At 41.2% G+C, this 24,397-nt stretch overlaps 1 protein-coding gene, 1 long non-coding RNA gene and 16 other non-coding genes across 18 annotated transcripts; all 18 read right to left on the reverse strand.

Moving 5' to 3' along the window:
* Window positions 1-572: 572 nt before the first annotated feature.
* On the reverse strand, window positions 573-3,464 carry LOC114801327 (uncharacterized). The gene is made up of 4 exons (XM_028999465.1): window positions 3,357-3,464; window positions 2,664-2,867; window positions 1,560-2,180; window positions 573-1,063 (listed from the first exon to the last, which is right to left on the reverse strand). The coding sequence occupies exons 1-3, from the start codon at window positions 3,418-3,420 to the stop codon at window positions 1,720-1,722; spliced, it is 729 nt and encodes a 242-aa protein (XP_028855298.1). The 5' UTR covers window positions 3,421-3,464; the 3' UTR covers window positions 573-1,063; window positions 1,560-1,719.
* Window positions 3,465-5,580: 2,116 nt separating this feature from the next.
* On the reverse strand, window positions 5,581-9,679 carry LOC114795566 (uncharacterized). The gene is made up of 3 exons (XR_003750532.1): window positions 9,157-9,679; window positions 8,166-8,356; window positions 5,581-6,243 (listed from the first exon to the last, which is right to left on the reverse strand). It is a non-coding gene; the product is annotated as an uncharacterized LOC114795566 (long non-coding RNA).
* Window positions 9,680-19,127: 9,448 nt separating this feature from the next.
* On the reverse strand, window positions 19,128-19,200 carry trnat-ugu (transfer RNA threonine (anticodon UGU)). The gene has a single exon. It is a non-coding gene; the product is annotated as a tRNA-Thr (tRNA).
* Window positions 19,201-19,486: 286 nt separating this feature from the next.
* trnat-ugu (transfer RNA threonine (anticodon UGU)) lies at window positions 19,487-19,559 on the reverse strand. Its single transcript has one exon. It is a non-coding gene; the product is annotated as a tRNA-Thr (tRNA).
* A 213-nt stretch (window positions 19,560-19,772) lies between these two features.
* Window positions 19,773-19,845, reverse strand: trnat-ugu (transfer RNA threonine (anticodon UGU)). Its single transcript has one exon. It is a non-coding gene; the product is annotated as a tRNA-Thr (tRNA).
* A 115-nt stretch (window positions 19,846-19,960) lies between these two features.
* On the reverse strand, window positions 19,961-20,033 carry trnat-cgu (transfer RNA threonine (anticodon CGU)). The gene has a single exon. It is a non-coding gene; the product is annotated as a tRNA-Thr (tRNA).
* A 286-nt stretch (window positions 20,034-20,319) lies between these two features.
* trnat-ugu (transfer RNA threonine (anticodon UGU)) lies at window positions 20,320-20,392 on the reverse strand. The gene has a single exon. It is a non-coding gene; the product is annotated as a tRNA-Thr (tRNA).
* Window positions 20,393-20,866: 474 nt separating this feature from the next.
* On the reverse strand, window positions 20,867-20,939 carry trnat-ugu (transfer RNA threonine (anticodon UGU)). The gene has a single exon. It is a non-coding gene; the product is annotated as a tRNA-Thr (tRNA).
* Window positions 20,940-21,148: 209 nt separating this feature from the next.
* On the reverse strand, window positions 21,149-21,221 carry trnat-cgu (transfer RNA threonine (anticodon CGU)). Its single transcript has one exon. It is a non-coding gene; the product is annotated as a tRNA-Thr (tRNA).
* A 287-nt stretch (window positions 21,222-21,508) lies between these two features.
* trnap-ugg (transfer RNA proline (anticodon UGG)) lies at window positions 21,509-21,581 on the reverse strand. The gene has a single exon. It is a non-coding gene; the product is annotated as a tRNA-Pro (tRNA).
* A 208-nt stretch (window positions 21,582-21,789) lies between these two features.
* trnat-cgu (transfer RNA threonine (anticodon CGU)) lies at window positions 21,790-21,862 on the reverse strand. Its single transcript has one exon. It is a non-coding gene; the product is annotated as a tRNA-Thr (tRNA).
* Window positions 21,863-22,148: 286 nt separating this feature from the next.
* Window positions 22,149-22,221, reverse strand: trnat-ugu (transfer RNA threonine (anticodon UGU)). The gene has a single exon. It is a non-coding gene; the product is annotated as a tRNA-Thr (tRNA).
* A 286-nt stretch (window positions 22,222-22,507) lies between these two features.
* trnat-ugu (transfer RNA threonine (anticodon UGU)) lies at window positions 22,508-22,580 on the reverse strand. Its single transcript has one exon. It is a non-coding gene; the product is annotated as a tRNA-Thr (tRNA).
* Window positions 22,581-22,788: 208 nt separating this feature from the next.
* trnat-cgu (transfer RNA threonine (anticodon CGU)) lies at window positions 22,789-22,861 on the reverse strand. The gene has a single exon. It is a non-coding gene; the product is annotated as a tRNA-Thr (tRNA).
* Window positions 22,862-23,147: 286 nt separating this feature from the next.
* trnat-ugu (transfer RNA threonine (anticodon UGU)) lies at window positions 23,148-23,220 on the reverse strand. Its single transcript has one exon. It is a non-coding gene; the product is annotated as a tRNA-Thr (tRNA).
* A 208-nt stretch (window positions 23,221-23,428) lies between these two features.
* On the reverse strand, window positions 23,429-23,501 carry trnat-cgu (transfer RNA threonine (anticodon CGU)). The gene has a single exon. It is a non-coding gene; the product is annotated as a tRNA-Thr (tRNA).
* A 286-nt stretch (window positions 23,502-23,787) lies between these two features.
* Window positions 23,788-23,860, reverse strand: trnat-ugu (transfer RNA threonine (anticodon UGU)). Its single transcript has one exon. It is a non-coding gene; the product is annotated as a tRNA-Thr (tRNA).
* Window positions 23,861-24,067: 207 nt separating this feature from the next.
* On the reverse strand, window positions 24,068-24,140 carry trnat-cgu (transfer RNA threonine (anticodon CGU)). Its single transcript has one exon. It is a non-coding gene; the product is annotated as a tRNA-Thr (tRNA).
* Between the last annotated feature and the right edge of the window lie 257 nt (window positions 24,141-24,397).

The following is a 24,397-nucleotide window of genomic DNA, read 5'->3' on the forward strand; positions in this document are numbered from 1 at the left end:
TGGCCAGGGTTCGAACCTGGTATTTCCACCATGAAGGTGAATGTGTTACCAATACACCACCAGGGATTTGTATTTGGTTTGCCAATTCATACTGGTTCACAGAACAACCAGTAGTTTGACTAAATTTAACTGCCAAATTACAGTTATTACAAGTAACAAATTTGAAATAATCCAAAAAAAATTGCTAGATAGTAGAAAAATGTCTGAAATAATGTTTTGATTGTGGGAAACCGGAGTACCCGGAGAAAAACCCACGTGAACACGGGCAGCGCATGCAAACTCCAAACAGAAAGAACCCGGGCCAGGACTAGAACCCAGCTTCTTTCTATAAGGCAGCAGCTCCATATGAGGCATCCCTTAGGCCATATATCAAGTAAACGTGTTGTATGTGCGAGGTTTGTGTGTAGATGTGTGAGGAAAGGCAGTGTATGTTCAAGCTTTTCTTGATATATGGCCTACGGGTGGCTCATATCTCCAAGCACTGTACTACCGTGTCACTAGAACTACACACATAAACACACAGACATCATATGAATTATATGTCCTGTCTATACTAATTACCCTATTTACTACATATAACTAAATAGTATAACCTAACTTACTACATATTACTAAATAAGTATTACTACCTAACTTATTGCATATTACTTCACTTACCTCTCACTTACTTACCATTAATTAGGCCAGATGTACGGGTAGTGCCAGCGGTCAGCCAGTACACTGCAGTCTACCCCATTACGGGTGATCCTGGCCGCCTCTTCTCGCTGCCGCTGAGCCTCTCTCTTCATTGCTTCTCGCTCTGATGTCGTGCTGGACGACATGAGGTGAGAATGCGGCTTCCTCCAAGATGGAAGGCACACGGCACTCGGTGGATTCGGCTTTTCCTGAGTGCTGAAGAGACGGACCAACTTGTCCCGGGGCAGCTGGGTACAGGAGGTGGTCGGGTCTGGCTGTGTCCTGGGGGCCATGAGGTGTCGCTGGGGCTTCCTGGCTGCAGGGTATTGCTGCACCTTCTTCTGCCTTTTTGATGGTAGGGGCATTGGCTCAATCATAATGGCTAAACCTTCAACAGAGACAATAACAAGATTTACCACGAGTGTAAAGACTACAACAGTAACATGTAAGACTTAGTTAACAAGATAACTGGGAATTATTTGCTTGTTGAAATGGTCGTTTACTTTAATACTGTACTGATTCTGAAATAATCACATTAATTATAATTCATGTTGGGATGTAAAGTATAAAATGTCTCCCTCAGTCATGTGAAGATCACAAAACATCCAGAAATTTTTATTTTAACTTTCCTCTCACGCCCTCCTGTCGAATTAATTATTCCTGGGGCAGTGGTGGCCTAGCGGGTAAAGAAGCAAACCCGTGTTCACTAAGGGTGATGGATAAAAGCAGAGGACACATTTCGTTGTGTCACCATGTGCTGTGCTGCAGTGTATCACAATGACAATCGCCTCACTTTCACAAAACTCAACTGTAAATTAAGGGATAGGTGGTTTTTATCATTAATTTGTTCAAGAAAACACCAGAAAAAACATGCAAAGTTTTACCCTCAGTCGGTTTAGCACAGGCCCGAGAACCCAGTAGATATGCAGCCGCACACCGCTGAACTGGGTCTGGAACGGCCGTCGTCTTCTCGCTCCTGTCGGATCCTGGATGTCCTGGTCCTCCTTGCTGCTCTCTCATGGTCTCCTTTCTCTTCATTGCTTCTCACTCTGATGTCAAGCTGGACAACATGAGGCGAGAATGTGGTTTCCTCCAAGATGGAAGGCACACGGCACTCGGTGGATTTGGCTTTTCCTGAGTGCTGAAGAGATGGACTAACTTGTCCTGGGGCAGCTGCATCCTGGGGACCTTCATGCCTGCCTCTGATGAACTGGTCACAGCGGTGACAGGCAGAGGCAGCACAGTGGACGTTCCAGGCTGGGGTCTTCCGTATGGACAGCTTGTCTGGTTCCTCCTGGACAAGGTGTCTGGTCTGGTCCTCTTGGGTACTGTGTAGGGGACAGGTGGCTTGGCTGTGGTACCCGTCAGGGGCAGCTTTGTCAGCACGTTGACCCGTGATGGACCAGCCTTGAAGTGTCGCTGGGGCTTTCTGGCTGCAGGATATAGCTGCACCTTCTTCTGCCCTTTTGATGGTAGGGGCATTGGCTCAATTAGAATAGCCAAACCTTTAACAGAGACAATAACAAGATTTACCATGAGTGTAAAGACTACAACAGTAACATGTAAGACTTAGTTAACAAGACAACTGGGAAATATTTGCTTGTTAAAATTGGTGTTTACTTTAAATCTGTGATGATTCATAAATCTTCACATTAATTATGATTCAAATTTGGATGTATGGTATAAAATGTCTTCCTTAGTCATGTGCAGATCACAAACATGCATAAATTTCTAATTAATTCGGCCCTCAGCGAATTAATTATGCCTGGGGCAGTGGTGGCCTAGCGGGTAAAGAAGCGAACCCGTGCTCACTAAGGGTGATGGATAAAAGCAGAGGACACATTTCGTTGTGTCACCATGTGCGGTGCTGCAGTGTATCACAATGACAATCACCTCACTTTCACAAAACTCAACTGTAAATTAAGGGATAGGTGGTTTTATCATTAATTTGTTCAAGAAAACACCAGAAAAAACATGCAAAGTTTTACCCTCAGTCGGTTTATTAGAGGCCCGAGAACCCAGTAGATATGCAGCCGCACACCGCTGAACTGGGCCTGGACCAACCGTCGTCTTCCCGCTGCTGTCGGATCCTGGATGTCCTGGTCCTCCTCGCTGCTCTCTCACGGTCTCCATCCTGATGAATCTCTCAATCTGGGAAATCTCAATCTGCTCACTTTGCTCAGCTTCTATTTCTGTTTAAATTAAAACACAAACACAATGACGTCATTGACCAGAGCTCATTGCTGTTTTTAAAGTTCTTTAGTCACCACGTGATTTGTAGTGACACCTAAAAATGGTGAATTCATCTTCCTGAGCAGTAAAAGTACACGGGCAAACACAGCAAATGACAACCAGACAACAAAATGATTTTATTCCATGTGTTAATCACTCACCTTCTCCCCGTTTTTTAAAATTGTGACGGTGAAGCTGCCAAATATGCAAATGAACCGCGAATTTGCAGAAATACATATATAAATAAGGATATCTGCGTGAATAGTCGTCTGAGAGTCTGTTTCTGCGAGTATAAACCTATTCGCTGTGGAAAGCGCAGCTAAACCGATGTCGGCTGTATAAACGGAGACTATTTTAATTAGTAAAACATGGCGCCAGTCCTGCGCTGAAGGGTTAGAGGTAACAAACCAGCCGCTCAGCGAAAATACTACTTTTTAGTTGCAACTCACCAAAAACGATGTCGCTTCTCTCGGTCGCTTTACAGCTCTGAGGATCAACAAAATCCGTTTCCATGACAACGACGTTCTCGTCCGACGCGACGTGCGCGCAGCGCGATTCTAACGTTAAACACGGAAGCGTTTATAAAATGCGACGGCGAATTTAAATAAAGTAAATGGGGATTTTATGTTAATAATAATTAATTAAATAATTTGCTGCTGCATTAAATGAGTAATAAGCAGTAATATATGCAGATAAATACTAAAACCAGTAATAAATAAACTTGTTGTAAAGTCCAGTTTTTCTACTGTTAGAACAACTCAGTCGTCCAGTAATTGCTAGACAGAGTAGAAGTTATTTCGACTCGTGCACGCAGTGTTTCCTTCATACTGCCATTTATTTTGATCAGGAAAATGTGAGGCCACCTCAATCACTACCGTCTGTACAGGGGAGCTCACCGATGGAACTATTTTACCTGCTCATGCCCCTCTAAGTGTTTCCTAAACCTTTTTATTCTCCCTCTTCACTTATTTCTGCATTGTGCTGCTCTCTGAAAGCCGCTGTTTTCTCCTGTTTGCGCGTCTGAAGTGACAGCGTTAACCACGCCCACTTGTCGCGCTGAACCCCGCGACAAGAAGTGCTGTGTAACACCGTGACGTGTGACTCTAGTGGCGCTGGGTCATTATGTGCTTTTTACGTGACGCTCCTCTCTTCACCTTTTCGTGGCATGTGTGGTAGAAGCCAAGTGGGAAACACGCTCGCCTACAAACCAGAAGACCCAGGTTCAATTCCCACTTAGTGTCTCCAGGAGGACTGTGCCTGTAACTACTGGTTGTAAGTTCCTCTGGATCAGGGCGTCTGATAAATGCTGTAAATGTAAAATGGCGCCAGCGTTCGCGTTTTCATAGTGTTGTCCGAGGACTTTTTTATAGGGGGGGAAGTCGTGCTTTTAAAGTATAATGGCGACTATAATGCATCGTATGTACTGTTGTTTTGTGCTCAGAATGTACTCATAGTTTGGGAAATGTATGAAATTAATTTTTCAGACTTTTTCTGAGACTTCAGTTACTGATTTTTAGCTTTTGTGGGGTCTCGAGATACAATGGCTGATGTCAGAAAATGTCAACCCCGCAGCAGGAGTAGGAACACGCCAGTTAGTCATTCTGTAAACGATTATCATTTGTAGTCATGACGGGTCATCTGAATATGTTTTGGTCCCCAAGTTTCTGTTTAGTTCTTTTTTCTCTGTGGGGTCACAATATATGATGACTGCTGTCACAAAATGTGACCGCGTTCCCCTGCACGAGGGTCACCTGGACATGTAATGTGAGCTGAGTGCAGTGACACCTTGCTGGTTTGTGGATATTAACCTGTGATGTTCCAGTCAAAATTTCACAAGTCTAAATGATGGGCTATTTTTCATGTTATGAAATAAGACATCCACATTCCTTTGTGTTTATTTAATGCTTGAAATAATAACTCTGGAAAAATAAATACAAGTGGGGAAAAAAAAAACTTATGCCTCTTTTTGTATTTGTAGCTGTGTCACATAACTCTGTCAGCAAGGGGCTCAAACGAACCCCGCCTCCAGCCCAACTCCTTGCTGCAGCGTTCACCTCAGCCTGCACATCTCCATGGTAACCAGATGCTTGCTACTCCTTCCCACCTGTTGCCGGTGCGTGGACCTGCCTGCTACTGAACTCTTTCACATACCTGCCGTGCTGCATGAGAATCAACATGCCAAACAGAAGTTGTTCCAGATCACCTCTGCGCTGCCCTGTTTCCACAAAGCTCTGCCTGTACATATCTTCACCCCACAGTCTGCTTCCAGCTCCAGCCCCATGTCGGCGAATGTGCCCCCTGGCCCGGCCTTGACAGCATGAATGAACCACAACAGAGGTCAGCGGACATGGAGACCTTGAAGAAGATGTTCGCTCAGCTCATGAACACTGTACAACAGCAGCAGCATGAAGATCAGGGCCTGCAGGCACTACAGTTTGACTTGGCCTAGCTCTCGGCACGTACACACTCCAGGCCGCGCCGTGGAGCCATGCACGCCCAACATCGCAGGGGGCACTTAAGTGTCAGCACCGCCACGTTTCGCAACATCTGTCTCAATTCCATGGATGCATCACAGTGACACCGCCACCTGCAGAGGTTCCATGACCGTGATGCCTGATTTTAAGATTACAAGCATCCCAATTTAGAGACAAGAAAGGCCAAGTCACATGCAAATAAAATATTGATTATTTATATACTATGTTCAGTCCAGAAACCTTGGCATCACTCAAAATATTAGCACTCTACTGCAAATACAATGATTGCTTGAAATAAAAATTATTCCACACCATTTCCTGCATCAACCCTCCCCATAATTTTTTTAAACTCAGATCATGAGCTTACATTCAAAGTTTGATGTACCATCAGTAAACATTATATTTAGAAATCTACAAATAAGTAAGTAAGGGAACAAACAACATATGTACAGTTCCATTTGATACAATAATATACTTGTAGTGCATAATATGTTACGAACATATTTTACTTTGTGTGAAACTTCAAAAACAGTTATTCTCTGCTGTGTAATAAAAGGTGTACCCAGGAACCCTGCACCTTCCCTTTTTTCAAACATTATTATCCAGTGTGAAGTATTGGTCATGTGACATCTTGGTTCGGAAAGGGAGCCGTGGGCCCTTGTTTCCTCCTCTTCTCCTCTAATTGTTGAGAAATCCCACCACTGGTTCATACTGTCTTCCTGGCATTTTGAATTTCACAATCTGGTGGAGGGATGTATAGCCATGCAGGATGTAGTAGAGAGCCATCTGAGTGACGTGTTCCCTGGAGCCCTGAAGGAATGTCTTCTGTCATCTTCATATTCATCTTCATTATCACTGGTATCTGTTTCAAAAATATAAAGTTTAAGTAAGTAAAATGGCAACAAAGGCATCAGAAGAAAAAAAGCTTGATATTACACATCAAATTTGATATTAAAAAGCTGTATTTTGACTTGAGTGGGGGTAGAGATACCTTCTGGTATTTTTTTGGTGAACACAGAAACACATCAGTTGACATAGTATATGTCAAATGTGCTTTTTAATGCATAAAAGTCTTCAGTTTTGCTTAATTCCACTTCAAATTGTAAATAAGTTTGTGTGTTATTAGCAATTGATATCACCAGGCCATAATAATGAACACACACACACACACACACACACACACACACACACACACACACACACACACACACACACACACACATATATATATATATATATATATATATATATATATAAAAGTGATCGTGCAGGATGTGAGGCACGAGTTTGACACCCCTGCCTAAAAGAATCCTAATATATTAAAATGAAAGAACTAATAAAGACCAATTTGGGCAAATTAAATGGAAATTAATAATACATAGAATCGTGAAGAGCATTACAAATTCATGACAACGTAGATTCATTACAACTTAGCATTTAGATATTTAACATTTTCTTTGCAGTCAGCAAAGTAAATTCATTTTTGGGACATTTCAAAATCTGTATGATGTCACATCTGCCTGTCAGCATGCAGCAATGTCGGCGCCATATTTTGACGCGGTTCCGAGCTCATGCAACGTTCTTCCCACCCCACCCCACATGAAGCCACAGCTTCTGTACTGGCACTTCTCAAATTTACCAGATTATGTATTCTGTATTTTGTATGACACCTTGGCTTCCAGATCGTCATTCGTTTAGGAGCTCTACCAAGTTCCAAGGCTCTATTGACGCATCCGCTTAATCGCATTGATTTGCTGTCATAGTATGTTCATTTCATTACATGAAAAAAGTTGAAGACTGAAGACTACTTGGATTTCTGTCTTTGATTTCAATTCATATAATAATAAAGAATTCCCATGCAGTATGGTGTTCTGGCTGGTCTGCTCCCAGTGACATACAGCTCTCATTTCGGTCTCTGACTCTCCTGTGCTGCCACCATCTGGCACTCAGATTCCTGTTCAAACAACTCTGCAAAACCCACAAGGTTGTAGGGGGTATCTGGCTTCGCTGTGCGGGCATGTCTGGCAAAGGTTGCCATGAGGTCTGAAGAGAGCTTGGCCAGGAGCTGTTGTACATGTGACGAACTGGCCAACTCTGCAGCTACCTGATTAGTGTCCAGAGACTGGAGCATGCCTTATAAGTACTGCAATGTCCCTGAAGTGTTTGGAGTCACCAGACCGCACGGGAGGTAAATTAAGAATTGTGCTTATTTCTATCAATATTAAGTGGTGGGGCTGCCCATATCTTTGCTGAAGGGCTGTAAGAGCATGTTTGTATGGAAGCGGGCTATGAGCATAGGCAAAGCAAAGGCAAATATGTGCAGAATCCAATTTAAGGTGATCAAGTAGGAGGTGATATTTATAATGCTCAGATTCAAGATGAAGTTATGCAGAGCCATTTTCAACATATCAAACTCTAAAGGATCATTATGAACGAAATTAAGAAAGGAAGGAGCTTCTATACATGGCCAGAATGTTCTTGGGTGACTGGGAACTTGGCACGAACTGAAGGAAGATCTACATTCTGGGAATATAAAGTATCAGGTACCTGATTACGGACCTGAGTGGGAGCCTCCATTGCTGTGCTTCTAGTTAGAACTCCACCTGGTGGTCGTGGATGGGATTGGCTAACACGCTGTTACATGGACGTTATGACAGAAATACGTGGCTGCAGTACTGGATTAACATACGCTGTGGGATGTACAGAGTGTAGTGGAGCTGCATCTGAAACAGGCAGAATACTAATGGCTATCCGGACATGAAAAGGTGAAGCGAGAGGTGTTACCTGGGTAGGTGGAAGAGCAGGCAGATAGGTCGATGGCACTGATGGCAGCTGATAAGAGACTGACTCTCGTTCTATTGCGGTCTCATGCTGAGAAAAAATGCTGCTCACTGATTGGTGGAGGAGAATTGTTGAGCAGTCACATCAGTAGGTTGGGAACTCGATACCATCTCATGAGGTGGTTCTCTTGGACTCTTGATTGAGAGAAGGTGCTTGATTAATACAGTTTGCTTGACAAGGCATTTGAAGAACATGCTCATTCAGACTGGCACAGCACATGGTGACTCAACAAAATGTGTCTCTGCTTTTAACCATCACCCTTGGTGAGCAGTGGGCAGCCATGACAGGCACCCGGGAAGCAGTGTGTGGGGACGGTACTTTGCTCAGTGGCACCTCAGTGGCTCGGGATTCGAACTGGCAACCTTCTGATTACGGGGGCCGCTTCCTTAACCACTAGACCTATCAGAATACATGGATCTGTGTTCATAGTATTTCAACTCTGTCCTCTAAGGCCCGGACAGTATTCTTTTAATTGAATCATCACCTACAGGGTAGGGGGTTCATGAAGAGGACACATTTCATTGTGTGCATGTTTGCTGTGCATGCTGTGTATCACAATGACAAAAAAACAAATGCTTTTCACTTCACTAATTATTATAAAACCCTTTTTAATAATCTTAGTACTGCACTGAATGGTAGTAGCAAGGAAGACACTTAACCCTAAGTTGCTCCGGGTGGGACTGTCCCTGTAACTACTGATTTTAAGTCGCTCTGGATAAGGGCGTCTGATAAATGCTGTAAATGTAAATGTAGAAGCTATTAAATTGGCCTTCATCACTCAACAGATGTGGATTTGACTACATCATTATTTCAAACTTTGTCAATAACTATTTATTATCCTCTCAGTAATTTTTCTATACTTACTGTGCCTCTTTTAAATGGAAAATGACCAACAAAATTTGAACTATAGTGTAAAAAAACATAACACTTTTACCTGTATGTTGAGTTGTCCGCGGTGGGGTGCCAGGCCGGCACGCTGGTAAGACAAGGCAGAAAGCTGCAATTCGCTCAAACACTCTAGGTCCGCAGGAGGACATGCTATTGGAGGGGGTGGGTGGGGGGGGGGGGGGGGGGGTAACTCCAACTACATCTATGCAGCAAAGGATCTAATTTTCATTTTTCTTTTCCACAGTTAAAAGAAATATTTGCAGGAGTAAAAACTCCCCAGTCTCACGTCTCTGTCTCAGTCCTTGTTTATCTCAGTTTCGGGATAGGAACTAATGTGAGAATTACAAGGGTGTTAACATATAACATTTACATTTACGGCATTTGGCAGATGCCCTTATCTAGAGTGACTTACAACGTGCTTTCAACTAAGTTACTATCGATGAAGCGATCCATTCCGGTTCACTAGGACCCCAACTATGAATACATCTTTTTATTCACTCTGTTGTAGGTTCTGTACACAAGTTCGACAATAAGAAAGTTACAAGTTAATCTAAATATTCTTTAAAGAGGAAGAGCTGTCGTTTGAAAATACTCAGTGACTGAGTGTGGCTGTTCTGACCTCGAGAGGAAGTTCATTCCACCACCGAGGGGCCAAGATGGAGAAGAGTCTAGATGAATGTTTTCCTTTTACCTTCAGAGATGGAGGGACCAGGCGAGCAGTACTGGAGGCTCGGAGTATACGAGGTGCAGTGCGAGGTGTAATAAGGGCTGTGAGGTAGGATGGTGCAACTCCATGTTTGGCTTTGTAGGCCAGCATCAGTATTTTGAATATGATGGCTACTGGGAGCCAGTGGAGGGAACGTAGCAGAGGGCCTGTGTGGGAGAATTTGGGAAGGTTGAAGACGTGCTGCTGCATTTTGTATTAGTTGTAGAGGTCGGATGGTAAATGGTAAACCCCCTGTGTGCACTGTGTGCTGTGTATTACGTGTGACAATCACTTCACTTTCTAAAATAGTGGTAGACCAGCTAGAAGGGAGTTGCAGTAATCCAGTCTTGAGATTACTAAGGACTGAACCAGTAGTTGGATGGCCTGGGTTGACAGATAAGGGCGGATTCGTCTGATATTGTAGAGAAGGAATCTACATGAGCGGGAAAGATTGCTGATGTGAGTCGGTTGTCTATTGTTACGCCAAGGTTGCCAGCTGTTGCAGAAGGAGAGAGCTGCGAGTTGTCTAGGTAAATAGCAAGATCCTGATGTGGTGAAGAATCTGCTGGAATGAATATTAGTTCAGTTTTGGTGGGATTGAGTTGGAGGTGATGGGCTGCCATTCAAGACGAGATGTCGGTTAGACATGCAGAGATTTTGGAAGCAGCATGTAGATCAGAGGGAGGAAAGGAGAAGAGGAGTTGTGTGTCGTCAACCTAGCAGTGGTAGGATAATCCATGTGAGGAAATGACCTCACAAAGTATATATAACAAGTTTAACAGATTAAAACCTAAAATGGGAAATAAGAGTGTGTGTGTGTGTGTGTGTGTGTGTTGTTGTTGTTCACTTCATAAATCCTGAACAGGCAGCGAGGATGGAAGCATCTCCCAATTTCCTTCATAAAATCCGATGCCTCTCCAAAGCCTGGTGGTTTGTGCAACACTGGAAGGAAACGGGACCATAAATGTACATTCAGAATGGTTCTACACGCATATAATAAGTTGTTACTACAACTGCCAACGTTCTATAGTTCATGTAATACCAACAGAACTAATGTACTGAATTACTAAACTAGTTAACTTCCCCAACATTCAAAATTAAATAACTCAAAGCTGCATTACCATAGAGCAGTGGTATCAAACTCCACTTTAGAATTTATTTTAAACGGTGTAATTCACATAAAACTTTTTTGTGTCTTTGTTTCTATCTTTACTGTGTAACAGCATTCACTGCCTTCAACATGCCTTAACTCCACCAAATTCTACCTATGAAAAATAATGAAATATTAATGAAGGGGACAACATCACTCACTCAGAAATACAAAGTCGGGGTGACGACGCGCAACTTGGTGAAGATGGAACTCGCCTCCTTCCCTTGTGGCTCTTTGTTTCTCTCCGGTCTGGTTTCGCCAGGCGACGCACTGCCTGTAGTGTCATTTTTTTTAACTTGCTGAGTTAAAACTGTCTAAAACGCCATCCTCACGTCTCCGCCACAATCAGAGACAGAATCTGCCGGGTTTTCCCGACTCTGCCGTAAACCGCCGTAAAGCGCCAAAAAGACGCGCTACGTTTGGAGCGAGAAATTGATCATGGTCGTAAACTTTGTAATAGCAGCGACCCTCGAACTCCCACATTCTGATCCTTTTTTACAAATAGCCTAATAAAAACATTTAATTAGGCGCAATTTAAAATTAGCCCTTAAGGTACACTTCCCGCGAGATTACTTTATATAGATCTATTATTATTGCTCGGCGATATGACGCGCTGATTATACACAAACTACAGATCCCAGAATGCCATGCGCAAACTGAGCGCCCTGAAGTTAGGCTCATTATTCGAATCATCCGTTCCACCTCACATGCTGCAATACACACATTACGCCTGTAGTGGGTATAGTTCAGCTCGACAAATAGTCAGGAAAATAAAGCTCTATATCAGGGGAATTCAACTAAAATTTAAGGATGATCAGTTAGAAAAGATTTCTAGAAACAAAGGCCCAGAATCAACAACGATTATAACAGAGAACTGAACATACATGTATGACTGCTGATATGCATGTTTTATAGTTTACTAAATAAGGGCTGCATTTCAAAATAAAAGTAAATAACAAAAATGTAAAAATTGTGCATTTTTAAATAAAGTTCTGAACTTTCCCCTTTTCTGTGTCACATTTTGACTCAGAAGTCGGAACCACTTTTATTAAAAATAAACCAACACATTTTAACAGGTAAACAGTTTTAGACGATCCCTTTCTTCCCTTGTTATATTCAACTCCCCTGCTTTTTTGTTCAGTGAGAGAATCGAGCTCTAGCTTGTCCTGCCAGGATTTTAAACCTGGGCTTGAATGGAGTCAGGGCCATTCTCATACACATGTGGAGGTGCTTGTTCATGAGCCTGGAACAATATTTAGGTTGAATTATATTCATTGTGCAGAAAGATGTCTTGCAGTGGTGTGTGGAGCCCTAAAATATCTTCCCAGAATTCTTTGTGTTGAAATACCTGACAGACCAACAGCTGAGCATCATCACGCAAGTCATTGGACTCATCCACAGATAAACCTTAACATGGTGCCGTACGCATGGCTTCATCTAGCTGGTTTAGCACATCCTGAGACAGTATTTCCCCTTTCTTTGTGACAGAAGATGCTAACAATGGTATCTGCTTTTACATCCTCTCCATCAGTAAATGGCTTTTTGTGTTGAACACTCATGAGCACGTTGTTGGGCAGTGAATGTGTGACTCGGGATCCTGGTGGATTGGGTGTATTGGATGCTAAGACTGCTTATTTTTGGTGATCTCACTTTTTCTCACTGATTTGAGTGGGTATGCTTCCATTATGTCTCATAATGGTGTTTCACATTGGCGCTTTTAATAAGTGCCACGGTTTCTGAACAGATGAGACACACTTGCTCATAAGAACAAATGTATTTATGATGAACATGGTTATTTGAATGCATGCAATATAAAGCTTTGAGCCACTGAAATCTCATTTATCTAGGGTAAAAGAGGACATGTACAACACTGTTTTCACTGTAGAATTCACATGGTAACTTTGCTCTAATGCACATAAGTTTATTAATATGTACAATTCCATGTAATATAAATAGGGTTTAAACATTTTGGGCAACTGTTTAAGAATGACCTTACTAATATAACATCGGACCCAGGGGGAAGGGGGATCTTTCAAGGCCTTGAGAAACTGGTCACCTGGCAAGGATGTGCATATGAGAAAAGTTCCAATGCAAAGTGAAATTTCAGTGGCTCAAAACATTTAATCCCTATTTATTCTATTAAGTAAAGAAGGCTGCTCACCTGGATGAGCAGATGGATCACTGTTCATAGCGTTCCATTCTGTCCTCTAAGGCCAGGACAGTACCTCCTAAATTAAGAAGTAGTTTTAATTGAGCCATATCCTATACAAACTTATTGTTGGTGTACGGGTCGCCAGCAGATGCTGCAGGAGCAGGTAGGCCCGCAGGATGTGGTCTTTCTGCAGGCTGGTCCTGAGAACTTGCAATACACGCTCCGGCCACAGGGTGGCGCACATGGGGCGCTGTGGTCGGTCGAGCGCCGTCTGTTTCTCCAGCGCCCGAACACACACGCGAGTCTCCGGTTCCGTGTTTGAATCCTGCATGTTGAGTTCGGTAATCCTGCAGGGAAACAGGTTGGTAATGTTGCCTGGAAGATCTTCGTAGACTGGGGCCTTTCTCTGCCATTAAATCCTCCGTATACATATCTCTGATATTATCATAATGTCACATCGCAGTGGAACACGTGAAGGCAAAGAAGACTTACAGGGCATATTTTCTATTATATTTATGTTGTACTGTCATTTTCTGCCATGACAATGTACATTTCCAACTTGTGGGACCAATAAATGATCATCTTATCTTACCTGACGTCTGGTCACCCTACCTAAAAATTAGGGGGAACATTTTTGCCAGGTACCCAGGATTTAACCGCCCCTCCACCAATACTACATCAGCAACATGTAATTATCTACCTGAATGTTTTTCAGACATCTAAGCGATTTTTGCATGTTCTCTCACGCATTTTCTGGTGCGCGATGTGCAGCGCAGTGAAAGTTTATACGTTTCGGTAACATTGCTACCTAAAAAAAGTTACCTGAAAAGTGTATAGGTTGCAAAATGGACCCAACTTTGTACAAAGAGGCCCTAACATATTTAATTTATTTATTTATCCCGAAAAACTGACAAAGTCAGAAAATATATGTCATCCGAAGCCGTTCGCATCAGTATGCCGTCAGAGGTTAGTACATGGAAAACTTTTATTTTTTCTATGAAAAGTAAAAAAATTATTCTATTGATAATTACTGCCCTGGGCTGTCAGGAAGAGGGCCTAGCCCACCCGCGGCCGCTAGCATGACAATAGGGTTATTAGCACTGACTGCAAACTTATAGTGTAAATGGCGTTAAAAATCATTCATTGTTATTATAATGTAAGGATAGGTGTTTTGTATCATAGTACATAATATAGTTTTATAAATATAATCATATTATTTTATATTTAATATTACAGATGAACAGCTACATTATATACACAACAAGGGAACTAATAAAGAGCTCCCAGTGAAGGTTCAAAACGCAGACGAAGTTGATGCCATTTTCAAAGAATTCCATGCAAGCCCTGCGGGTGGACACAGTGGCAAGGAGAAAACACAAGATGCCATTTCCAGGCCTTACTTCTGGCCTGGGATGAGTGCAGATATTCAGAACTGGGTGTGTTTGTGTGCCTATACAGTGACCACAGAAAGTTCTGATGCAAGGCTTACAAAAATACTCCAATTCTGATTGTTTTAAATAAATTATGTTTTTTATATATAAAAAACAGTAGTAGAACTGTATTTATTAATCAACAATTGTTTTTGTCTAAGCACAGATAAAACTGTTCAGCATGCCATGGCAAACGTACTGTCAAACAGATAGAAATATACGTTCCTATTATTGTAAGTAATACACTATATCATGACTGAATTTTATATTTATGTCAAGACATATGTATGTCTTCATAAATGGAAGAACTTTAAATATTTTATCTTACAGGTAAATGAGCCATGGGAGTATGTCGGCATGGACCTAATAGGAAAACTGACGATGACTGAGAAAGGAAATCAGTACATTTGTGTACTGATAAACTACTTCACAAAGTGGGTAGAGGCCTTTCCATTAGTTTCTAAAACAGCAGCGGTTTACCATTTACCATGGTTTACCATTTTGGAGCACCTCAAAAGATTTTGATCAATCAAGGGCGAGAGTTCGTCAATCAGGTTTGTGTTGTGTCTTCTTAACCATACTTTCATGTTCACTGTCATTTTGTTCACAACATTGTGCTTGTCAATTATTAGCACCATATAAGAATACAAATGTACTAAGCTAGAGTAAGAAATAATATCAAACACATGATTTAATCAGCAGTTCTGTGCTGTATTTTGTCTGTGTTCCCCATACCACACACAGACAAATGGTCTTGTGGGAAAAAAATGAATGGAACCACACAAAGGGAAGTCACATTTTAGCTTCACTATGACAATTATCATGTATTTGAGAGATAAAGTGATGTCAGTTTTATTTTTAGGGCCCTGGCAAAACCTTGCCAAGATAAACCAGATCAATGGGACCTTACAGACAAAAAACACCTGACAACAAAGTTTTCCCCTTACTTCCTTCTATTTGGCGGGAAGCACATTATCCGTCTGAGGTCCCTGAGTCTTTTGATGTAAGTAATCAAATTAGCACTTAATAATTTTGAGGATCAAAAAAAAGTCAGTTGTTATTTTAAGTCTTATTCAAAAATAAGTTCTGTTAAAGAAAATACATAATTAATTATACCCTATACTTGATTCTGTTTTTGTTTAGTTAAATGAAACAGTGGAGGAAGGACTCCTACAGGAAGTAATAAATCCTGCTCTGTAGATCCAGGATCAGGTGTTAATTCATGTTAAGGAGAACACAAAGACAGTCAGGGACAAAATTAGGCAAAGAATGAACAAGACATCGGATAACATTCCGTTTCCATTCCAAACGGGAGATTTGGATCTCTGAATGTTTGGAGTCAACAGAGAAAAAAATGGAAACTAGAGCAAGACATTTTAAGGCCATTTAAGGGAAAATGCAGACCTATTAAGTGAAGATGGAAGAAAGTTCCTTAAAATAAATGTTGATCAACTTGTTCCCTGTTTGGAAGATGTTTCTCACAGATGAATTCCTCACAGACTGAAAACTGTCAAGCAAAGTATTTCATTTCCTTCATCATCTCCTGCCTCCCACTTCTACAAAGACACAATCCTCGATTCCCTCAGTTCCTAGGATCCCTCTGTCTCCTACAATGTCAGCATCACACACACCTTCACCATCTCCTGTTCCTCAGATCCCTCTGTCTCCTACAATGTCAGCATCACGCCCACCTTCACCATCTCCTGTTCCTCGGATCCCTCTGTCTCCTACAATGTCAGCATCACACACACCTTCACCATCTCCTGTTCCTCAGATCCCTCTGTCTCCTACAATGTCAGCATCACGCCCACCTTCACCATCTCCTGTTCCTCGGATCCCTCTGTCTCCTACAATGTCAGCATCACGCCCACCTTCACCATCTCCTGTTCCTCGGATCCCTCTGTCTCCTACAATGTCAGCATCACACCCACCTTCACCATCTCCTGTTCCTCAGATCCCTCTGTCTCCTACAATGTCAGCGTCACACCCACCTTCACCATCTCCTGTTCCTCGGATCCCTCTGTCTCCTACAATGTCAACATCACGCCCATCCTCAAGGTCCCTCTCAATTCTACAAAAACACAATCCTTGAATCCCTCACTTCCTCGGATCCCTCTGTCTCCTACAATGTCAGCATCATGCCCACCTTCACCATCTCCTGTTCCTCGGATTCCTCTTTCTCCTACAATGTCAGCATCCCACCCACCTTCACCATCTCCTCTTCCTCGGATCCTTTTGTCTCCTACAATGTCAGCGCCATGCCCATCTCCCGTCCTCAAGGTCCCTCTCAATTCTACAAAAACACAATCCTTGAATCCCTCACTTCCTTGGATCCCTCTGTCTCCTACAATGTCAGCATCACACCCACCTTCACCATCTCCTGTTCAACACACTTACTTAATTGTTAAGCATACTTACTTAATTATTTACTCACACCTGCCATGGTGGAACTTGAATTTTTTTTTCTTTCTCTCACTGAACACAATGTGTCTTTTTTTAGTGCCACATACCTAAACATCCTGCGGTTCAAATTAATTTTATTAAACGACTCCTACTAGATCCTGTCAGCACACTTACTGCTGGTCTAGCTGCTCTCATTACAGGTTTTTGTATTGCTTGATTTAAGGCAATGTAGCATTTTATTTATTTTTAAATTGATAATATTAGTAATTGAAAAACTGACACTTTTTTAATAAGACCGCAACGTGTGCATATTAATTTATGCTTTTCAAAAAGTTTGCTTTATGATGTAGTGAAATTATATTAGTTTGGCATGCAACTTTTCAATTATGGCCATCACTTCCCCAATGTGAAAGTGAAAGTGAAAGCCGCCCGGGGAGCAGTGTGTGGGGACAGTGCTTTGCTCTGTGGCACCTGGCGGCTCAGGGTTCGAACCGACAACCTTCTGATTACGAGGCTGCTTCCTTAACCGACTTCATGACTTTATTGTATTCTTTTGGATTTAGATGTTTGGAAGATGAGTTCATTCTAGGGAATCGGAGTGGGTTTCCTCCATTTTCTGTCCTTTATATAGCAGAAGTCACGTTTTCTTCTCTTTTATTTCATTTATTTATCATATTTTGTTATGCTAGTAGCGACGATTTTATGAATATCTTTTAATACTACAATAGTTACAAATAGAGATAAGATTAAAAGCACAACAAACAGCTTGGTCGATATTTCTATGGAAAAAAAACTTTAAATAGCTGACCACCGATTAGAAGCTTCAACCTTATTAAAGAGCGTGTACTTGCGCTTTGGATCCGCTTCCTACAAGGTTCCTTAAACAAGTAGCACCCGATATTATAAATCCTATCCTCAAAATTATTAATTCATCACTTAGCACCGTCCACATACCAAGTACGTTCAAGGTAGAAGTCATTAGACCCCGGATTAAAAAGCCTGATCTCAATCGCAGTCAGCTTTCAAATTATACAGATATCCAATCTTCCGTTTATATCATAAATCTTACAAAAAGCAGCTGAGCGCATACCTAGACAGTAACAATATCCATGAAGTATATCAATCGGGATTTAGACCTCATCATAGCACTGAGACAGCACTGGTCAAAGTGGTTAATGACCTGCTGTTAGCCTCTGATCAGGGACGCATCTCGCTTGTCCTGCTTGATCTGAGTACAGCGTTTGACACTATCGATCATGCTATTCTCCTTGCCAGGTTAGAGAATGTTGTTGGGATTAAGGCAACAGCCCTTGTATGGTTCAGATGATATCTGACTGACAGGCGTGATCAGTTGGTGGACACCAATGGTGATTTGTCTTCACATAGTAAATAAGAGTTTGGTGTTCCACAAGGTTCTGTCCTAGGTCTGTTACTATTTTCCCTATACATGTTACCTTTAGCAGACGTCATCCGCAAACATGGTATTAGCTTTCATTGCTATGCTGACGACACATAGCTGTATCTATCAGCAATGCCAGATGAGAGACAGCAGCTGAACAAAATAGAGAATTGTCTGAAGGACATTAGACAGTGGATGCTCATCAACTTTCTTCTGTTAAACCCTGATAAGACAGAAGCTCTTGTAATTGGGTCTCAAGCAGCCAGATATAAGCTGGCTGACTACATCCTAATGCTGGATAGCCTTTCTATTTCAACAAGTATTGAAGTAATTTCTCTGAAGTGATTTCTCTCAATTGCTACAGTCAACTCTTCTTTAAAAATAAGTCAAATATGACAAAGCTCAAATGACAGCTGAACATTATCGAGGGAGGTTTAAAAATTGAAGTGACCATAACATGAGAAGGCTTCTGTAAGGTTCAAACTCATGACCCCTGTTTTACGAGACCTGTGCTCTTGCCACTGAGCTATGAAGCCATTAAACCAGCTCCATCCTACCTCTTTTGTGACCTAGTCAAAATTACATTTGGGTAACTAGTCTAGTTTTTGACTATTGTATTTATTGGTGACCCAGAAAATGTTTCACCAATTTTTTTTACATTCATGCCGTCAAAAGAGCAAATGGAATTTGGAAGAAGTAATTTCTCTCAACTGCTACAGTCAAGTCAACTCTTCTTTAAAAATAAGTCAAATCTCAAACGTGAGCTGAACATTATCGAGGCTCCAGTGAGGATCGAACTCACGACCACTGGTTTACAAGACCATTGCTCTGGCCACTGAGCTATGCAGCCCTTAAAAAGGCTTTTTCTCACTCCTTTGTTAATTAGTCAATATTACATTTGGGTAACTAGTCTAGTTCTTGACTATTGTATTTATTGGTGACCCAGAAAATGTTCCACCAATTTTTTTTACATTAATGCCGTCAAAAGAGCAAATGGAATGAGGAAGAAGTCATTTCTCTCAACAGCTAGAGTCAAGTCAACTCTTGTTTAAAAATAAATCACATATGACAAAGCTCAAACGTGAGATGAACATTATCGAGGGAGGTTTAAAAACTGAAGTGACATTAACATCAGAAGGCTCCAGTGAGGATCGAACTCACGACCCCTGGTTTACAAGACCAGTGCTCTGTCCACTGAGCTATGAAGCCATTGATCACATTTTTCTGACTTGGATCGAGCATCCAATTTGTGATTCGTTGCGTTAAAGACCATAGCCCTAAGTACTGAAGCCACTTTTCAAATTTGTCTTAACTTTGCTTTGCTTTGCGTTCAACTATATTACTTGTTTTGGACAACTAGTGAAATTCAAGAGATGGTTTTTATGACTCAAGTTCTACATCTAAAGTGACAAAAGCATTAGAAGGCTTCAGTGAGGTTCGAACTCACGACCCCTGGTTTACAAGACCAGTGCTCTGGCCACTGAGCTATGAAGCCATTGTTCACATTTTTCTGACTTGGACTATATTACTTGTTAAGGATAACTAGTGAAATTCAAGAGATGGTTTTGATGACTCAAGTTCTACATCTAAAATGTAGAATTTTATTTTGAAGGCTTCAGTGAGGTTCGAACTCACGACCCCTGGTTTACGAGACCAGTGCTCTTGCCACTGAGCTATGAAGCCCTTAAAAAGGGTTTTACACACTCCTTTGTTAATTAGTCAATTTTACATTTGGATAAGTAGTCTAGTTCTTGACTATTGGATTTATTGGTGACCCAGAAAATGTTCCACCAATTTTTTTTACATTCATGCCGTCAAAAGAGCAAATGGAATGAGGAAGAAGTCATTTCTCTCAACAGCTAGAGTCAAGTCAACTCTTCTTTAAAAATAAGTCACATATGACAAAGCTCAAACGTGAGATGAACATTATCGAGGGAGGTTTAAAAACTGAAGTGACCTTGACATCAGAAGGCTCCAGTGAGGATCGAACTCACGACCCCTGGTTTACAAGACCAGTGCTCTGGCCACTGAGCTATGAAGCCATTGTTCACATTTTTCTTACTTGGAATATATATTTTTTGTTTAGGATAACTAGTGAAATTCAAGAGATGGTTTTTATGACTCAAGTTCTAAATCTAAAGTGAGAAAAGTATTTGAAGGCTTCAGTGAGGTTCAAACTCACGACCCCTGATTTACGAGACCAGTGCTCTTGCCACTGAGCTATGGAGCGTTTAAAGTGGGTTTTACACACTCCTTTGTTACTTAGTCAATATTACATTTGGATAAGTAGTCTAGTTCTTGACTATTGGATTTATTGGTGACCCAGAAAATGTTCCACCAATTTTTTTAAAATTAATGCCGTCAAAAGAGCAAACGGAATGAGGAAGAAGTCATTTCTCTCAACAGCTAGAGTCAAGTCAACTCTTCTTTAAAAATAAGTCACATATGACAAAGCTCAAATGTGAGATGAACATTATCGAGGGAGGTTTAAAAACTGAAGTGACCTTGACATCAGAAGGCTCCAGTGAGGATCGAACTCACGACCCCTGGTTTACAAGACCAGTGCTCTGTCCACTGAGCTATGAAGCCATTGTTCACATTTTTCTGACTTGGATCGAGCATCCAATTTGTGATTCGTTGCGTTTAAAGACCATAGCCCTAAGTACTGAAGCCACTTTTCAAATTTGTCTTAACTTTGCTTCGCGTTCAACTATATTACTTGTTTTGGACAACTAGTGAAATTCAAGAGATGGTTTTTATGACTCAAGTTCTACATCTAAAGTGACAAAAGCATTTGAAGGCTTCAGTGAGGTTCGAACTCACGACCCCTGGTTTACGAGACCAGTGCTCTTGCCACTGAGCTATGAAGCCCTTAAAAAGGGTTTTACACACTCCTTTGTTAATTAGTCAATTTTACATTTGGATAAGTAGTCTAGTTCTTGACTATTGGATTTATTGGTGACCCAGAAAATGTTCCACCAATTTTTTTTACATTCATGCCGTCAAAAGAGCAAATGGAATGAGGAAGAAGTCATTTCTCTCAACAGCTAGAGTCAAGTCAACTCTTCTTTAAAAAAAAAGTCACATATGACAAAGCTCGAACGTGAGATGAACATTATCGAGGGAGGTTTAAAAACTGAAGTGACCTTAACATCAGAAGTCTCCAGTGAGGATCAAACTCACGACCGCTGGTTTCCAAGACCAGTGCTCTGTCCACTGAGCTATGAAGCCATTGTTCACATTTTTCTGACTTGGATCGAGCATCCAATTTGTGATTCGTTGCGTTAAAGACCATAGCCCTAAGTACTGAAGCCACTTTTCAAATTTGTCTTAACTTTGCTGTGCGTTCAACTATATTACTTGTTTTGGACAACTAGTGAAATTCAAGAGATGGTTTTTATGACTCAAGTTCTACATCTAAAGTGACAAAAGCATTTGAAGGCTTCAGTGAGGTTCGAACTCACGACCCCTGGTTTACGAGACCAGTGCTCTTGCCACTGAGCTATGAAGCCCTTAAAAAGGGTTTTACACACTCCTTTGTTAATTAGTCAATTTTACATTTGGATAAGTAGTCTAGTTCTTGACTATTGGATTTATTGGTGACCCAGAAAATGTTCCACCAATTTTTTTTACATTCATGCCGTCAAAAGAGCAAATGGAATGAGGAAGAAGTCATTTCTCTCAACAGCTAGAGTCAAGTCAACTCTTCTTTAAAAATAAGTCACATATGACAAAGCTCAAACGTGAGATGAACATTATCGAGGGAGGTTTAAAAACTTAAGTGACCTTAACATCAGAAGGCTCCAGTGAGGATCGAACTCACGACCCCTGGTTTACAAGACCAGTGCTCTGGCCACTGAGCTATGAAGCCCTTAAAATGGGGTTTACTTACTCCTTTGTTACTTAGTCAATATTACATTTGGATAACTAGTCTAGTTCTTGACTATTGTATTTATTGGTGACCCAGAAAATGTTCCACCAATTATTTTTACATTCATGCCATCAAAAGAGCAAATGGAATGAGGAAGAAGTCATTTCTCTCAACTGCTACAGTCAAGTCAACTCTTCTTTAAAAATAAGTCAAATATGACAAGGCTCAAATGTGAGATGAACATTATCGAGGGAGGTTTAAAAACTGAAGTGACCTTAACATCAGAAGGCTCCAGTGAGGATCGAACTCACGACCCCTGGTTTACAAGACCAGTGCTCTGGCCACTGAGCTATGAAGCCATTGTTCACATTTTTCTGACTTGGATCGAGCATCCAATTTGTGATTCGTTGCGTTAAAGACCATAGCCCTAAGTACTGAAGCCACTTTTCAAATTTGTCTTAACTTTGCTGTGCGTTCAACTATATTACTTGTTTTGGACAACTAGTGAAATTCAAGAGATGGTTTTTATGACTCAAGTTCTACATCTAAAGTGACAAAAGCATTTGAAGGCTACAGTGAGGTTCGAACTCACGACCCCTGGTTTACGAGACCAGTGCTCTTGCCACTGAGCTATGAAGCCCTTAAAAAGTGTTTTACACACTCCTTTGTTAATTAGTCAATTTTACATTTGGATAATTAGTCTAGTTCTTGACTATTGGATTTATTGGTGACCCAGAAAATGTTCCACCAATTTTTTCTACATTCATTCCGTCAAGAGAGCAAATGGAATGAGGAAGAAGTCATTTCTCTCAACAGCTAGAGTCAAGTCAACTCTTCTTTAAAAATAAGTCACATATGACAAAGCTCAAACGTGAGATGAACATTATCGAGGGAGGTTTAAAAACTCAAGAGACCTTGACATCGGAAGGCTCCAGTGAGGATCGAACTCACGACCCCTGGTTTACAAGACCAGTGCTCTGGCCACTGAGCTATGAAGCCATTGCTCACATTTTTCTGATTTGGATCGAGCATCCAATTTGTGATTCGTTGCGTTAAAGACCATAGCCCTAAGTACTGAAGCCACTTTTCAAATTTGTCTTAACTTTGCTGTGCGTTCAACTATATTACTTGTTTTGGACAACTAGTGAAATTCAAGAGATGGTTTTTATGACTCAAGTTCTACATCTAAAGTGACAAAAGCATTCGAAGGCTACAGTGAGGTTCGAACTCACGACCCCTGGTTTACGAGACCAGTGCTCTTGCTACTGAGCTATGAAGCCCTTAAAAAGTGTTTTACACACTCCTTTGTTAATTAGTCAATTTTACATTTGGATAATTAGTCTAGTTCTTGACTATTGGATTTATTGGTGACCCAGAAAATGTTCCACCAATTTTTTTTACATTCATGCCGTCAAAAGAGCAAATGGAATGAGGAAGAAGTCATTTCTCTCAACAGCTAGAGTCAAGTCAACTCTTCTTTAAAAATAAGTCACATATGACAAAGCTCAAACGTGAGATGAACATTATCGAGGGAGGTTTAAAAACTCAAGAGACCTTGACATCGGAAGGCTCCAGTGAGGATCGAACTCACGACCCCTGGTTTACAAGACCAGTGCTCTGGCCACTGAGCTATGAAGCCATTGCTCACATTTTTCTGATTTGGATCGAGCATCCAATTTGTGATTCGTTGCGTTAAAGACCATAGCCTAAGTACTGAAGCCACTTTTCAAATTTGTCTTAACTTTGCTGTGCGTTCAACTATATTACTTGTTTTGGACAACTAGTGAAATTCAAGAGATGGTTTTTATGACTCAAGTTCTACATCTAAAGTGACAAAAGCATTTGAAGGCTACAGTGAGGTTCGAACTCACGACCCCTGGTTTACGAGACCAGTGCTCTTGCCACTGAGCTATGAAGCCCTTAAAAAGTGTTTTACACACTCCTTTGTTAATTAGTCAATTTTACATTTGGATAAGTAGTCTAGTTCTTGACTATTGGATTTATTGGTGACCCAGAAAATGTTCCACCAATTTTTTTTACATTCATGCCGTCAAAAGAGCAAATGGAATGAGGAAGAAGTCATTTCTCTCAACAGCTAGAGTCAAGTCAACTCTTCTTTAAAAATAAGTCACATATGACAAAGCTCAAACGTGAGATGAACATTATCGAGGGAGGT

Source organism: Denticeps clupeoides, chromosome 1 (genome assembly GCF_900700375.1).
Source record: "Denticeps clupeoides chromosome 1, fDenClu1.1, whole genome shotgun sequence".
Lineage (NCBI taxonomy): Eukaryota > Metazoa > Chordata > Actinopteri > Clupeiformes > Denticipitidae > Denticeps > Denticeps clupeoides.